The 16,739-nt window shown below is 31.5% G+C and overlaps 1 protein-coding gene across 2 annotated transcripts; it reads right to left on the reverse strand.

The window, feature by feature from the left end:
* Positions 1-5,415: 5,415 nt before the first annotated feature.
* LOC123909295 lies at positions 5,416-9,459 on the reverse strand. 2 transcript variants are annotated; one of them, XM_045960116.1, is made up of 10 exons: positions 9,394-9,459; positions 9,125-9,313; positions 8,931-9,023; positions 8,665-8,847; positions 8,452-8,557; positions 8,169-8,360; positions 6,290-7,563; positions 5,990-6,185; positions 5,770-5,886; positions 5,416-5,663 (listed from the first exon to the last, which is right to left on the reverse strand). In XM_045960116.1, exons 5-9 carry the CDS (start codon positions 8,456-8,458, stop codon positions 5,783-5,785), a joined length of 1,773 nt encoding a protein of 590 aa, XP_045816072.1. In that variant the 5' UTR covers positions 8,459-8,557; positions 8,665-8,847; positions 8,931-9,023; positions 9,125-9,313; positions 9,394-9,459; the 3' UTR covers positions 5,416-5,663; positions 5,770-5,782. The 2 variants fall into 2 exon arrangements, with proteins under 2 accessions (XP_045816072.1, XP_045816071.1); XM_045960115.1 differs by having other exon boundaries at positions 9,125-9,449.
* Positions 9,460-16,739: the final 7,280 nt, after the last annotated feature.

Genomic DNA, 16,739 nt, shown 5'->3' on the forward strand with positions numbered 1-16,739 from the left:
TTGGCACCTGACAAGGGACATGGTTTGTGATGAGGCCCTTAATGTAAGATACAACATTATTTCGAAGTATTTCTGATTTGTGATTAGGCTGGATACATCTAAGCAGCACCACAGTCCTCTCTTCAAATTGCGACCATCTGTTTATGTTAAGCGTCTTAGGAGCAATGGTTTCTTCACTTGATGATAAAAGACCGTTTGGAATAAAATTATTGACCATTGTTGGTTTTGTATCTCCTGCGCATGGACAAGGAAATGAGAGACTTAATTTTCCATATCTATCTCAAAATCAAGGAGTTCCCTTAATAAGTTAAACAAACATGCAACAATAAAAATGCTACAATATGAGAATCAAAAAATAGAGCAAGTGCATTGAAAAAACATGAAACAATGAAAATTCTATAAAATTGTCAAAAGAAAAGGGACACTGAACCTGGAGCCTAGGGTTTAAGAAAGAATAGCAAAATTTAATTTTGGTATTCAAGTTTGAGATAAGAAAAGAAAAAGCAGGTGTGGAATGTACATGAGTAAAAGATGGATCAAGAGAAGAAAGAAAGAGAGAATAACATTGCAAAGAAGTTGATTAGCAGTGGAGGGAGTTGAAATCAGTCAGAATAATTTGAGTTCACAATTGATTAACATACAGGCGTGAATTCATTTATAGCCAGATGGTCTAATTTATTAAATTGGCAGTTTGTGGCGTCATCATCCTAAAAACAGCCAAAAATCATAATATTTCGCAGAGACCAATGCTAACTATGATAGACATTGGTTAAATATTTTATTTGTAATATAAAGAAATATAATATTTAAATGGAAAATTTGAAAAAGTATTGTTGGAAAATATTAAATTTTTATTTTAAATGTTGATTTGTATACCTTACCTTACATATAAAATGGTAAAGTAATTTAAAAATAGTCAAAAAGACATAACATAATAATATTTTGCAAGAGATAAAAAATGACTATGATAGACTAGTGTATTTGTGAATAATCTAAATGTTTTATTTTGTTTATTAAAGTATTATTTTTAATGTTATTTTATTTTTATGCATTATTAAAGTTTAGTTTTCAATAGTAATTGTTTTATGCACTATTATTAAAGTATATTAAAGTATTATTTTTAATGTTAATTTTTTTTATGTATTATTGAAGTATATTAAAGTATTATATTTAATGTTAAGTTTTTTTTACCATATATATAAAATGACAAAGTAATTTAAAAACATCCACATAATTATTCTTCACATAGATCAGATGACGATAATAGATAGACACTGGTTCTTGTGAATGGTCAAAATATTTTATTTACACGCCTAATGATCTAAGAGATTCAATTTTGAATTTTGAAGAATCATCGTGAAAATATATAACAAAAAGCCACAATAATATATCTTAGAGATTGGGGATAACCACGATAAACATTGGTGCTTGAGAATAGTTTAAATATTTTATTTACATGTCTGATACATCCGCCGTCTCAAATTATAAGAGAAAAAACTCTATTTTTTTTGTCCCAAATTATAAGGAAAAAAACATTTTCAAGAATGTTTTTTTCCTTAATTTCATCAAATTAAATGCAAATTGCATTTAATTTTCTTTCTCTCTCATTTTCTCAATAAACAACAACCAATAAAATTTGTTTTTACATCTTTACATGCAACGTATTTCAAGAAAAATCCACAAAAACATGGTTCAAATTATCATGTTTTAATTTTTCTTAATAAGTATAATTTTTGTTTTTTCTCTTATAATTTGAGACGGTGAGAGGATTAAATCATGAGTTTTGCAGCGTCATCTTCGTGCAAACAGCAAAAAGCCATAATGATACATCAGAAAGATTGAGAATGACTATGATAGACATGAGTATTTGTGAATCTTTCTTTTTTAATATAATTAAAAAATGTAAAATATGACGAATGAGAAAAAATTGTTGGAAACACTAAAATATAATTTTTTTATCTTTTTTTTTTACAAATATATAAAATGGTAAAGTAATTTAAAAACAGTCAAAAAGCCATAATAATTCACAAAAATCGAGAATAACTATGACAGACATTTGTGTTTGTGAATAGTTTTAATGTTTTATTTACACATTAGGTGGTGTGGGATATTGAATTATGCTTGTGTTTGTTTTGTAATTATCATGAAAAGAGTAAAAACCATAATAATTAACACTTAATAGAGATTAATAGTGGATAGGGTGGATCAAGAGGAGAAAGAATTAATGAGAATCTAGGAAGCACCGACATTCCTTAGATTAGGCGTGTCTGTGTCAGACACGTGTCAGTGTCGGTGTTCGGTGTCCGTGTTTCATAGATGAGAATAACATTGTAAAAAAGTTGATTAGTAACTATATATGTTGGATAGGTACGGGTACGGTACCGGTATCCGGTACTGGTAACGGTACGTGATACGACATTTTTAAAAAAACTAAGATACGGGTACGCTCGTATAATTTTTTTTTAATATAGTTATATAATTAAGGCTTAATTAGTTAAATGGTCCCTTAAAGATATTTTATGTTTCACAATGGTCCCTTAAAGAAAAAAAGGTCCAAATTGGTCCCTTAAAGATTCACCTTTTGTCATATAGGTCCCCTCCGTTAATTTTTTAACTCTAAATGTATTAGGTGGACCAACATTGTAGATACCTCAATACATTTTTTTAATCTTAACCATTTGATTCTTTTGTCAAAAAAATAATCATTGGATTTTGTATGTCTACCACATCTAGCAATACACCATCAACAAATAATTCTTTCTTCCATTTCTTCATCTTCTTCCCTCCCCTCCTTGTTCATCTTCATCAACATTGAAACAAACCCAGGAAAAAAAAATCTCAAAATTGCAAAATTCAGAACAAAAATAGATCCCAAGGAGAGATATAAAACAAACCCAAAAAAATATTGAAATAAACCCAGAAAAAGAAAAAGGAAAAAAAAAATTGAGGTTTGTTTTAGAATATCATTTATTTTGGATCGTTGCAATTATTTTAACTAAGTACTACTCCCTCCGGTCCTTTTTATAAGAAACACTTTGAAAAAATTACACATACCAAGAAAAACATATTTAACATAGTTATTTTCATTTAATACTCTTATAAATTTAAATTTATTCTATGTATACCCTTATTTAATTACTTTTAATTCAATTAACTTACTTATTTTTAAATTCTCACTCGTAATAAATAAGGGCATAAGTGAAATTGAACATTTAAACCATTTGAAAATTGGTCAAAGTTTCTTATAAAAAGAACCAATTTTTTTTCTCAAAGTGTTCCTTATAAAAAAGGACCGGAGGGAGTATTATTTAGCATGGTTTTCAATTATCTTTGAGTTCTTAGAATCTAGAAACTTTGTGCTATTCATTTCTCAAAACTTACGAGACATAAATTATTTGTTCAATTAGTATTTGCAATCAGTATAGCTCAATCTCCGACACCACTACTTTCATTAAAACCACTCCCACAATCACCGTTCATGAACTCATTTTCGCAACCGCCTCCAGAATCATAGGATTCAACGGATCTAAACGCACCGTCGAAAATAATCTCAGTTCCGTCTCCGGTGATGAGGCCGTCGTTCAAACCGCTGGATCTTAGGACAACAACACCACGGTACAACCAAATCAAACTCTGGGTAAAACTCTTTTTTTCCTGGGTTAAATCAGATTCAAGCCAAAACAACAACAACAACACAATGGGATTAGGTTTTTGTTTGGTTTTTTTTGGTCAAATTGTTTGTTCTGGGTGAGATTTTGGTAAGTTGTTTGTTCTGGTGAGAGAAAGAGAGAGAGAAAGATGAAGATATCTTCATTTTTTAATTTTTTTTTTAAGTTAACGTTTTTTGTCTAAACACTAACGGAAGGACCTATGTGGCTAACTGTTACATCAATAACAGACTAATTCGGACTTTTTTTTCTTTAATGGACCATTTTGAAACCTAAAATGTCTTTAAGGGACTATTTAACCAATTAAGCCTATAATTAAAATAATAAAATTATATTCTTAAAACAAATAATTAAACATAAAAATCAGCAAATTTTAAAAGTAGTTATATTGTGATTTACACGTTTAGGAAATTAGGAGGAGTAGTAAGAGTATGCGGCTCTGCTTTTAAAAATAAATAAAAAGGCAAGGAGAGTGAATCGATTCTAATTCTAAACTAAAGTGAATATTTATTAAAAAATAAACAAATAAAAAAAAAAGAATGGGATTGAGAAGTGTTGCAAAAAAAAAAAAGAGAATAAATTTTGACGAAATATGTACCACGTGTGTACCCGCATGAAAAGAAAAAAAATCTCGGTAATTTGACGGTACGTACCATGGGAGTACCATACGCGTACCGGTACCCGGTATGTACCCGATACCGGTACTCTGTCTAAAACGGAGTACCCGATTAGTAGTGAAGAGAGTTGAAATTAGTCAAAATAATTTTTGAGTTCACAATGGATTAACATAACAGAGATTGCACACGAGTGAATTTATTTATAGTCAGATGGTCTAAGATCGATGATGACTATGATAGACATTGGTTATGGTTAGATATGTTTTTGTTTCAACTTGCACTACACGGTTCACTCTAGTTGCCAATTCATATTGTTTAACAGCTTTTGCTATACTACAATTAGGATTACAAGGCCCGTTATAATTTTCATTAGGATTACCAATCAAGAATAGCGACAATCTATGTAGATGGTGGTTGTTTTAATACATGATTAGACATTTGGAAGAAATGTGGCAATGTTTGTGGTGCTACAAGGGCATCTGGCCTAATTAGAGGTGGCTTTACATGTTTTATTAAATAAGCATTGTCATGAGCCTATTTAAGAGGTAACTGTAAACCATCCTTATTCGATGGACCCCAATCCTTTTGACATGTTTGGATCGATGAAATGTGATAGAGTGGAATGGAACTCGTTCCATCCATTCTTTCAATTTTTCATTCCTCCCAATTTAGGATATATATAGGCAATGAAATGGACTTTTATATTTAGAATATTACTCATTTACCCCTATGTTAATATTGTTGCCTCTTCCTCACTAATACCTTTTATCTCAGTTTTCACTCCCAATAGTGCCTGCAAGCAATGTATCCATTGGACATGAGACTTGTATATATAACTTTTAGCAAAATTATGCCAATACTCTTTGCTACCTCTTGTTTTTTGGCCGCTATTCTAGCAACGCATATAGTAGTTAAGGAAACCAAATATAGCAATGGTATCTATCTTGGAACTTGTGCCGTCAATATTTTAAAATATGAAAATAATATTTTTATTGTGAAATGAAATTTACCCATTTTGTATATAAGATTAGTAGGGGAAGCATGGACAAATAAGGAAAATATTTCTGGCTCGTATTTACAATTCATAAAGAATAATAAATCAGCAAATATGTAGATCAATAGGGTGTCAATATTGCAGAACACTGTTCAATCAATGCAACAAAACATTATAAATGATCACACAAAAAGCTTGATAAGAAGGTAAGACAAAATCATCAATATCAATATCATTAAGTCATGATAAACTACAAATCTGGCACATTCCACATATCCATGAATCAAACCATTAACTGCTGGAAGTCTAGAACATATACACTACACATTCTGCCTTAAAAGTTTGAATTGAGTATATATCCAACCATTTTCTATGTAGTACAGGCTGTGAAAGGAAACAGCTAACATCAATGAAGTGCAAGAAAATAAAATAAAGAACTATATTAGGGGGGGAAATAAAATAAAGAAAATGAAATAAAACAAAGCATTACCCGATAAATTGGATTATGGAGAATTATCTTTCGAATCCTTTTCCAAATTTTCAAATTCATTAACAGCACTACTTGACACTTCGCCTTCACCTTGATGCGGTGCTTCTTTCTTACCTTCTAAGAGAACCACCAAGCACAGGTAAAGCCACATATTAAAATCATTAGTTTTATTTTTTGTTATGATATCATCATAATAAGTTAAAGTGAAACAGTTAGATACCAGATATCTCATTTCGCCTGTAATGATTCTGGCCACGGCTGGAAAACCTTTCCCTCGAATTAGAATTCAAATTTCTTGGCTGCCTGTAATCGGATATAGAAGACCTTCCCCTCGAATTGAAATTCGAATCCTCTTGTCTCTCAGATATGTTATTTGCATTCTGATGTTCGTTGTAAAACTCTTCGACGTAATTTCTCTGCATAAAATTTAAACATTAAAAGCATATTTATGCTTAATTGAACCAACAAGAATGACAGTAAATAAATCATTTTCAGTTGAAAGGGTGAAATAAGTATTAACCTCATGGTAAGTAAGTGGGTTTGGCATGAAAGTTCCGGTACCTCCACTAGATCCAGGAAGCCAAAAAGAAACACCTTGGTTTATGCCCTCAATTTGCGAGTCAGAAGCTAACGTTGGTGGCATGCCAGGAACTACGAGAGGCACACCGTTGACAGAACTTGAAGGTCTCGTGTTCCAATAATATTGTGCTTGAAAATCCATTGGCAGTTCAACAGTGGGGGGAAAATACACAGGCTCCTCTGAGTGTCCATTCACACAATGCTGCCCATATTTAAGGTTCGCCCAATAGCTTTCAAAATCACCATACAAAATATCAACATGACTGATATTGTTGAATTTGAATGGAAATTGTAACACAGAGGAACCGGATGCACATGGTGATTGAAGTGCATGAACATTTAAAGCAACGGATTCAGAAGTGGCGCTCTCATTCCTGAAGGTGTCCGAGCTCACAGTTGACTGACCATGGACATTTTCAGGTTTAGTAGTCTCCGGAGGCAAGGACGAAAGATTGGTCTCTGAGGTTGATTCCAAAGCTGGTGTGTATTTACAGCTTTCTGCTGAGTTCATTACACTGCCATGTTTGATTACTACAGCAGGTGGATCAACGCTGTCTTTTCCCACATTTATTGTCAAATTTTGCCCTTGCGGTGGTTTCAGTGTATGGAGACTCCTGCTGCTACTTTTTGTAATAGTTGAGCAATCAGGCTCTTCCTTTTGCAGTTCCATATTTGAAGCATTTTTTGATTTAACTGCATTTTCACTTCTCAAATCACAAGAAGTCGGCCCAAAACTTAGATTGTCTAGAACTTCAGATCTTGAAGTGGATCCCATCTTACTATCAGACATTGAAGAAGAAAAATGGACCAGTTCACTTTCTGTGTCTGATACAAAAACATTGCAATGCTGGTTTTGAGCCTCACTATATATAGGAGCAGATTCCGGACTTGAGTTTTGAGTTTGAGAAACAACACAAGCATCAGAGCTTTGATTTGATTCTTTTAATTGATTATCAGGCTTTTGGTAAATAGCCCGAGACTTGTTAGAAGCTTGAGCCTGCTCATCCTCAGATTCTTGCCATGTTAACTTTCGAACTTTTCTTATATAACGATTATAAATGCTTACATGAATCCAATAGCCATTACCATGTCTATTCCATGTGTTTTTGAAAAAGAAATCAAATTCAGCGATTAGATACTCTTCCGTGCAGTTCAGCAATCTCACCATCCTCTCAGCACCAAGACTAAATGCACTCCTTATCCTATAGAAGCTACCTGTAGAGAAGATTATAACCAGGCAACCAGATAAATAACTCGGAGATACTTTAACCAAACAATCAAATATTTAGATAGAAAAAGAAACACAAGTAATAGGAAAAATAAGCTATCTTCTTGAGCAAATACCAAACTTAAAAACAGGAAAAAATAGTAATAAAAGTTGAAGAGTGCAATTAAACTACTTCAAATATACCATAGATAGAGCACAAGAGAGAGGCCATAGAATTAATCTCTCTAGACATATAGATTATTATTCTTGAAATCATATCTAACTACATGTCAAAAATGGCATCTAAAGTTTATAATTGTTTAGATCCACATAGATACTGTTCTGCATATATAATCTAAAGTTACGTGAATAGGGAGTTTTTTTTTATCAAAATTCCATTTATGGAAGAACAAACATTTATTAATTTTTCACAGAAGACGCCACTCAAAAATTGGAAAAAAATGATGGCTCTTAAGAACATACAGCATAGACAAAACATAATACAACTTCTGTATATTCAGGGAAAAAAATTAACGTTGTTTCCAGAAACATCTTCAACAGAAACATCTTTCATGAAAATAATTGTTTCAGCCAAGGTTTTAAAGTGAAATACCTTTGCTGATGCTACGCCCCAGGTTGTTGTCTAACCGCAAAGGATCTATAATATTGATGTGTTTGGAAACAAATTGTTTCTCTTGATTTTCCTGGCTGCGCGGCCTATTGCCATAATAGAACATACAAGCATTAAGGAACCACTTTGTGAGCAGTATGTCTTGGCTTTGGCAATCTTTTCTTGGAGACTCGGCTGTCATCATTTTCAAATAATGGTTATCAGCATAATGAAGATATCATGTTATTCAAGACATATGATCAATACAACAAAATATTTCACACACCTGTCATATTATTAGGAAGTGAGCTTAGGGGCACCGGTCCACTCAAGCTAATGCAATAGTTTTTCCAGTCAAATTTACTATAGAACTCCAAAAATCGAAAAAGTACCTAAGATACACCAACAATAGGATCAAAATAACATAAAATTTTATCTTTGTATTCGTCATAAGCCAGGTTAATATTAATATATACACCAAAACAATTAAATTTGTCACCTCAAGTGGTCCAACAAATCCATTTCCGTAAAGATTAAAGATGTACAAGACTAAAACTTTCAGTGCATAGGTCGAAAATAGTCCACTGTTAGAACCGAGGATGCGGCTCTCATGGTAACACCAGGCTTTTACCAATATAATACTTTTCTTGAATATATGATTCTTTCCAATCAAGTTATCAACCTGAAACAAAAAATTTAGACATCTTGTAAAAGAAAAAATATGCTTGAATATCACAACTTTCCATAATAATAATAATACATTACCTCCTCAAAAAAACAAAGTGAAGATAAACCACTCAATTTATTGAAAGATATGTCAATTACAAAATCTTCAATCAAGCATTTTATGATCTTCACCTAACATTGAACAATAACAAGCATAGGGTTTTGCATTAATATTAGAAATCATTAACAATATTGAAATCACAAACTCATTAACCCTAAATTCATAAACATACCTCTGCTTTGATAAATTGAACCTCTTTAACCCTAAATTCAGCAAACTCATTGTTGATTTCATTTTGTAATTTTTGTTGAATCTCATAAATTAAAGTTTCAGGCAAAGTTTGATTGATGCCAAAAACAGTAAGATCAATATCACCATCAGGTAAGTAAGTCTTCAAGGGTACTGATCCAAATTGGAATACCTGTGGCAATAATTAAGATTATTGATATTGAACATGTGAAGTTAAAGATACAAGAAAGTAAATTTTATATTGAAAACAACATTTTTTTATATTGGATTTTCTTAACTAGTGTTAAGAAAGTAACTTTCTGAGCATTTGTGTCTTTTGCACAAAATGGCAAATGTGATTCCACTTTTTCGTCTATATTTGGAAGGAACACTTTTTGTGTGGGCCCCAACCAAATACTTTCTTAATTTCTTTCCTTCCTTTTTAATGGCAAACCAAACAGTGGAAACCAGAATATTCTCCTATCTTTCTCTCCTCTCACTTTCTTTCCTTCATTTTTTTAATGGCAAACCAAACAGTGAAAACAAATCATTATAGTTCAAAAATTTTGCTATTAATTTTAAAGATGAACAACAACTCAACTCGAAGGCCACCCAACACAGTAGTTTCAGGTTAATCTCAACAACTTTTTTGACCAAAAATACCAGACAAAAAATAACATGATATCAGATCATGAGGACTTCTATTAATTAATTTATTTTTAAATGATTATAATATTTATTTTCAAATGTTAATCACAAATTTATGAGAATATTTTTTTTTTTGTAAGGATTTATGAGAATAATATGATAATGTTTATTTTTAAGAGTTTGAGTTAAATGATAAAAAAAATTGTTTAGATAGGCATAAAATATTGCTATTTTATCTACAAGTCCTAGCCCAATTGGTAAAAATGTCAAAATTGTTAGGCCGACGTCATGACCGAGGTTCGAACCCTGGCTCTTTCACTTGTGTGTGTGTGTTAGTTTATAATGACTTTGTCATTTTGTCTATTTACCAAAAAAATGTTACTTTTTTATTTTTGTCATGTGCTGTTATGTACAGTTCTTGTTGTTTTACGAATCAAATGCACCAATTATTTTATAGTAATGTTACTTTTTTTTACCATCAATTGTAAGGTTATTTATAAAATTAAGATTTTGTCTATTAAATTTAATTATTAAATTTTTTTAGATTAAGTGATCGTACTTAAGTGGTTAATTAACTCATTCTAAAACAATTTTTTTGAGGATACACGAATTTAATTCGTGGGAAGAATAATTCTTGATCATACTTTACTTACTTCGCGAGAAACACAAGGTTATAAAAATCTTATATTTAGAGAAAATCAATATTTTTAAAAGGTTGCTATATATATGATGAAACTTTATCAAAAACTTTTACATTTTATTTTTGGAAGAATAGGGAGGTAAAGTCCTAAAAAACCTTTTGCATTGTATCACATTTTTGAAAGGTAAAGTATGTACTATGTAGAGTCAAAAGAAAAAAGAAGGTAAAGTGTGTAATTAAAAATATTTTCCCAAACTATTCAAAAGTTAGCCATATTTACTCAAAAAAATAAAAAAGTTAACCATATTTAGATGATCTTATTACATAAATGCTATTTCATTCAATTATGACCGATATTAAAAAATAAAATTTACTAAAATTTTTTTGGGTACATTATTTGACTAAAATCTTTGTTGTATGAACAAACTAAGATAAAATATTATATGCTGAAAATAATACATAATACATCAATGAAAAGAATGTCATGAAGTCATGAATAAATAGTTAGTATCATAATTTATAAATGTACAACGTATTCCCTTTGATCTTCTTACAAAATAAATTAATTTTAAAATTTATTGAATGATTAATATATTTAGTTTATAATATAGACTAGATACATTTGACTCTAAAAAATAAGTTTTTTTTTTTAAAAAAATAAGGATTATATGGAGTAATAAACAACTAACAAGTAAATTATTGGAGTAGAGTTTTGGCACCTGACAAGGAACATGATTTGTGATAAAACCCTTAATGTAAGATACAACATTATTTCGAAGTATTTCTGATTTGTGATTGGGCTGAATACATCCAAGCAACTCTGTAGTTCTATCTTCAACTTGTAACCATCTGTTTATGTTAAACACCTTAGGAACAAATGTTTCGTCACCAGATAATAAAAGACCATTTGGAACAAAATTATTCACCATTGTTGATTTTGTATCTCCTGCTTATGGACAAGGAAATGAAAGAATTAATCTGTCATATTTATTTAAGAAAACAATGAACTTTTTAAGTTAAAAAAGCATGAAACAATAAAAATGCTACAAGATGAGAATTAAGGAATATGGTAGATGATTTTAGTGTGGATTAAAAAAAACATGAAACAATAAAAATTCTATAAAATTATCAAAAGAAAAGGGACATTGAACTCAAAGCATAATCATTAAGAGAGAATAGTAAAATTTAATTTTAGCATTCAGATTTGAGATAAGAAAAGAAAACAAAACATGCATGGAACGTACATGAGCAAAAGGTGATCAAAAGAAGAAAGAAGAAGAGAATAGTAGTGAAGAGAGTTGAAATCAGTCAAAATAATTTTTGATTTCACAATGTATTAACATAACATGTATTGTACATGAGTAAATTCATTTATAACTATGTACCAAAAAAAAATCATTTATAGCTAGATGGTAAAATATATTGAATTATCAATTTGTGGTGTCATCATTGTGAAAACAGCTAAAAATCATAATAATTTTGCATAAATTAACGATGATTGTGTTAGACATTAGTTAAATATTTTGTTTGTAATATAAACAATAATGATATTTTGATGGAAAGTTTGACAATTAAAAAGTATTGTTTGAAAATATTAAATTTTTATTTTAAAATGTTAATTTGTATACCTTATATATGAAATGGTAAAGTAATTTAAAAATAGTAAAAGACATGATGACATTTTGCAAAGATATAAAATGATTCTCTTTACCAATAATGAATTGGTTCAAGTGGTAAGGAACTTGGTCCCCTTAATTATGTGGTTAGGGTTTGATTTCCGGCTCACGCGTATGGAGAAAATTCGGTTGAGAAGAGAGAACCCACCTCGTGTGCCCGACAGGTTCCCCGACGGAGATTAGTCATCGCTAATGGCGGTGAAATCTTCGTACCAATATCATGGTAACCCAAGAAAAAAAATTCTCTTTTGGTCCCTTTGTTGACATCTGTTTTCTAACACCATTAAATACGCTAATGTGAAGTGTTAATTAAGTGACACGTGGAGAATGACATCGCACAATTTAAGTGGTTTTGTAGTCAATGGGGTCAATTTAAAAGTGACTATTTGGTATAAAAAAAAATAGATATAAACTAATTTGAAAATGTCAAGGACTATTTTGATAGAAAGTGGATAAAAACAGAGACTTATTTGATAATAAATGAAACATATTGAAAAAGTATGGAAACATAGACTAATTTGGTGACTATCTGGTCTAGGTTGTCATTTAGCTGCACGTTAATAAATTCTCTGTTTAGAGTAGGTCTATGGAACTTTATTCTGGTTTCAAGCGCTAAGGGCTTCGCTGTCGTCTTTTCTTCATCACAAATGTAATCCTCAGAACGTGCGTCAAAGTCAACATCCTTAATTAATCTGGACTTTTACTCTATCTCAAATATTTGTGTTTCGTGTAGTGCCTTCATGACGACTCTAAGGCATCTTCGCGTGCCTCTTATATATGTGTGAATGGTGACGATTACATCGTCTTGTCCATGATACTTCATTCTTAGGTGTATCGTTGACGGAACCGCACCTAAAGATGCTAATGTCGTCCTGCCTAGGATGAAGTTGCAGACAGATGGGAATGGTACTACCAAGAATTTGGCTTTAATCATCCTTCTTGAAGTGTTCGTCCTTCTGTCTTGGAAATTTGGAGATTTGTTGAACGTTGCTAATGGTCCTCCTGCATACGACGTCATCTGTTCTGGCTTTAGTTTCAACTTAATGAATAGTTTTTCGTTCATAATGTTACACGAGCTTCCCTCATCAGTCAAAATTCGGGAAACGTTCCAGTTAGTATGGTAGCTAGTATTAAGAGGGGAAGTTCTTCGGTGGGTGGGTCGTCTACTAGCTCATGGTCTCCAAAGCCCAGGATTGATCTTTTTGATGATTTTGGGACCACGTCTGTTGTCTTGTGTTTGGTTATGCTGAACGATTCTTCTTGTGGGACGACTCCACCATAAATGGTGGCCACGACTGTGTGTTTTTTGAATCTCTCCATTGAAACTTGAAGTAGCAAAGTTTTTCATAAGAAAGGGGGGATTGAATTGTGAACCTATTAAAATTTACCTTTTAAAAATATAACTCAACAGAAAACGTTAGAATGATCTCAGAAGGATCTGGTTAGCAGTAAAACAAATTCAAAGTGAATTGTGTGCTTAGTGTTTGCTCAAAATAAAAGATAAGGGAAGAGAGAATCAACACACAACAATTATACTGGTTCACCCCCTAATAGTATGGGTTACGTCCAGTCCCTCACGCTCCGTGAGTATCTAATATAATCTTGAGATACTAGTAATCTCAAATTACAAACCTCCTTGATCTAAACCAAGATCAATAACCTTAAGCCCTACAAGCTTAATATCTACCTCAGTCCTACAAACTAAGGTGTCACTCAATCAATAGTTACGTATTGACTTTAACCAATCTTTTTACAATGAATTGTTCGGATCGCAAGCTTTCAAATGAAGAGAAAATCAAGTTGAGAAGCTAATAGAAGAATACACTCAGTTCACTCAATGATATACTGATCCAAGTATGTGATGTTAGAGAGCTGGAGTGAGAGTGGAAGAGTTTGATAACTTGGTCGAAAAAGACAAATGTAGATCTTGAAATTTGTAGTTGAAACTCTTGAATCTTCAAAGCACCCAAGTGTGCTATTTATAGATGTTTTTTGTCCTTTGTTTCGTGGTCTCCAAGCAAGTTGGAGTGTTGCCAAAGACTAGTCGTTAGTCCTTTAAAAGCCACATCAAAATATTATTCAAATAATATTTGTTGAGAGAGAAGATGCTTCTTGAGAATGTTCTTAGAATGATGATGTCATGAAGAGCGTGAGTTGAACATCTTATGGGCTGTATGAACTTGTTCTCCAATAATAAGCACTGTTGAAGCCTTGAAAGATCAGTTACAACAGCTGGATACAGCTGGAGAGAATCTTTCAAACATGAGCAGGAAATCTGCTTGATTCTGGAACGTTCTTAGATCGTTCTGGAACGTTCTCAGCTGCAGGTATGCTTTGCTTGTTTTGATTTCGTGAGCCTCAAGATATTCATGATGATTATATGATGATAGCTGGTCTTCTTATCCTTTTACTATTCATGTGTATTTGCAAAAATACAAGTATCTTTCCATTGTAGATCAATGACATAGTAAATTTATTTTTTATGAAGTCTTTTTGAGAAGTACCACTTCAAACTTGTTGTCTCCTTTTCATTGGTCCATAAATGTCTTCAAATAATCTCTGAATAGAGCATGTGAGCTTGAGAACTAAATTGTCAAAGACATGTTCATGTTTATTCCTTAAACATGACCAAATAGGAAGCTTTCTTTTGCTATCATTTAATCCTTGCTTTAAATGACTTATATCCTGTAGAGATTATCTTTAATAAAGTCCTTTGCAAAAATGCTTATTTGTATCTTGTTCAGATGATATCAATTAAGTGCTTATTGTTGATGTATAGCTTTGCATGTGAGAAAAAGTGCAGACTGGAGAATGTTCTCTGATCATTATCATAAACTTGCAGTTTTCAATCAATTTAAGTGTAGTGATATATAATGAATGAGCTTTTGTTCCTGTCTATATTAATCACTCAAGAGCACTTGTTAGATCACAAAAATATCAAAATTCACTTAAAATATAATTAAGATGTTTGTTATCTTTAAAACATCAAATTAAGATTTTGCCTCAACAGAACCTGCTAGGAAAAGAATGGGTGAGTAAGGTGGGTTTGAGAAGATTTATAGGGAAATCTTTGAAGGTGTGAAAAATACAAGAAGGGGGGGTTGAATTGTGTTTTGAAAAACTAAAGCTTTTTTAGATTTTGCAAGCTAAAAACTCTTTATGCAGCAGATAAACAAACACAATAAAAGAGATAAGACATAAAATATGAACACACAAAAATTTATACTGGTTCCCCTCACAAATCGAGAGTACTTCAGTCCCCTTGTACTTCCAAGGGAGTTCACTATAAAATCACTAAGGTATTGTTTGGTTCAGCTGAAAGTGGGAGGAAAGAAAGGTATATGAAGGAAAGCACAAATTCCAACACATTTTCCGTTGTTTGGATGTAGCAAGAAAGTGGAAGGGAATAAGATTCTACACATGGGACCGACAAAAAAAACCTTCCCTCCCAATTTGGGAAGAAAGTTCAATGATCGATGTGTTTTGTCATGATTTCCAATATTGCCCTTATTAAACTTGCTTGCATTGCATGTGTTGCATTTTGGATTATTTTTTGCTTTTGACATGTGTTCTTTTTTATTTTACGTACTTTGCATATGTTAATTGGCCCAAGCTATGACTAATATATTATCATATATTAAAATATATACATTATATTAATATATTATATTTAAAAATAGATTTGTGATTTGTTGAAGCACATATATCTAAGTATCTTATATATCAAAGGGTATTTATGTCATTTGATTAGTTACATATCTTTATTTCCTCTCCCTTTCTTTTCACTTTCACTTCTACCAAACAACAATATAATCATCTCACTTTCCATTTACTTTCTTTCCTTAAACATTCTTTCCATTTACTTTATTTCCTTCGACTTTCTCTTATCATCCAAATAAAGCCTAAAGATTACAAACAAATGCTCAAGCACACAACAAGAGATTTCTCCAAAACTTACAAAGAAAAATATAATGAATGTAAGATTAACACTTTGAAAATCAAAAGTGTTGTACAAATATCTAAGCTTTTCTAAAACTCAAATAACACTAAAACTGAGTAAAGTGTGTATGAAAATGTTTCAGAGCTTCAGAGCTTGTGTTCACAGATAGCTTAGAATATTGTAAGGTGTAGCAGCCAAATCTCTTGATAAAATCCTCCTTATGTAGGCAGATAATTTATGAATGTTGGAGATAAGATCATTAAAGAAGATTTTAGATGGATAACTGTGAATCATAATCCTTGAGGTGTAAGTCTAATTTGGTAATTATACATCCAAAATCAATTTTGACTCGAACTATCCAAACAACACGAAATATTGAGAATTACTTTTATATTGATGTATCCAAACATAAATTAATTTTGTTCAACTCACTTTTAACTAAGTTCAATTCTGTCAAACTCAATTCTGTCAAACTAAATTCTTTCTATCGTAGAACCAAACACATACGTAATATCTAACATTTTTCTGAAATTAAGTTGAAAGAGTGAGAAGTATTTTTTGCCTTTAACTTTAAGCGAATGTTCCTAATATTCTTTTTCAAGCAAAAATCTTATCATCACCAATGGTCAATGGATAACGAAATGAAGGGTTTTCGGTAATTTCAGTATCAGAAAACGACAACCATCAGAAAAAGACAAACCAATGGCGAATTTGT

The sequence above is a fragment of the Trifolium pratense genome, linkage group LG2, assembly GCF_020283565.1.
Source record: "Trifolium pratense cultivar HEN17-A07 linkage group LG2, ARS_RC_1.1, whole genome shotgun sequence".
Lineage (NCBI taxonomy): Eukaryota > Viridiplantae > Streptophyta > Magnoliopsida > Fabales > Fabaceae > Trifolium > Trifolium pratense.

Coding starts and splice junctions, on each gene's coding strand:
- LOC123909295 (XM_045960116.1), bottom strand. Junction 6,186..6,289: donor ACCCACTTACTTACCATGAG/GTTAATACTTAT, acceptor AATTTTATGCAG/AGAAATTACGTCGAAGAGTT. Junction 5,887..5,989: donor CAGGCGAAATGAGATATCTG/GTATCTAACTGT, acceptor TGGTTCTCTTAG/AAGGTAAGAAAGAAGCACCG.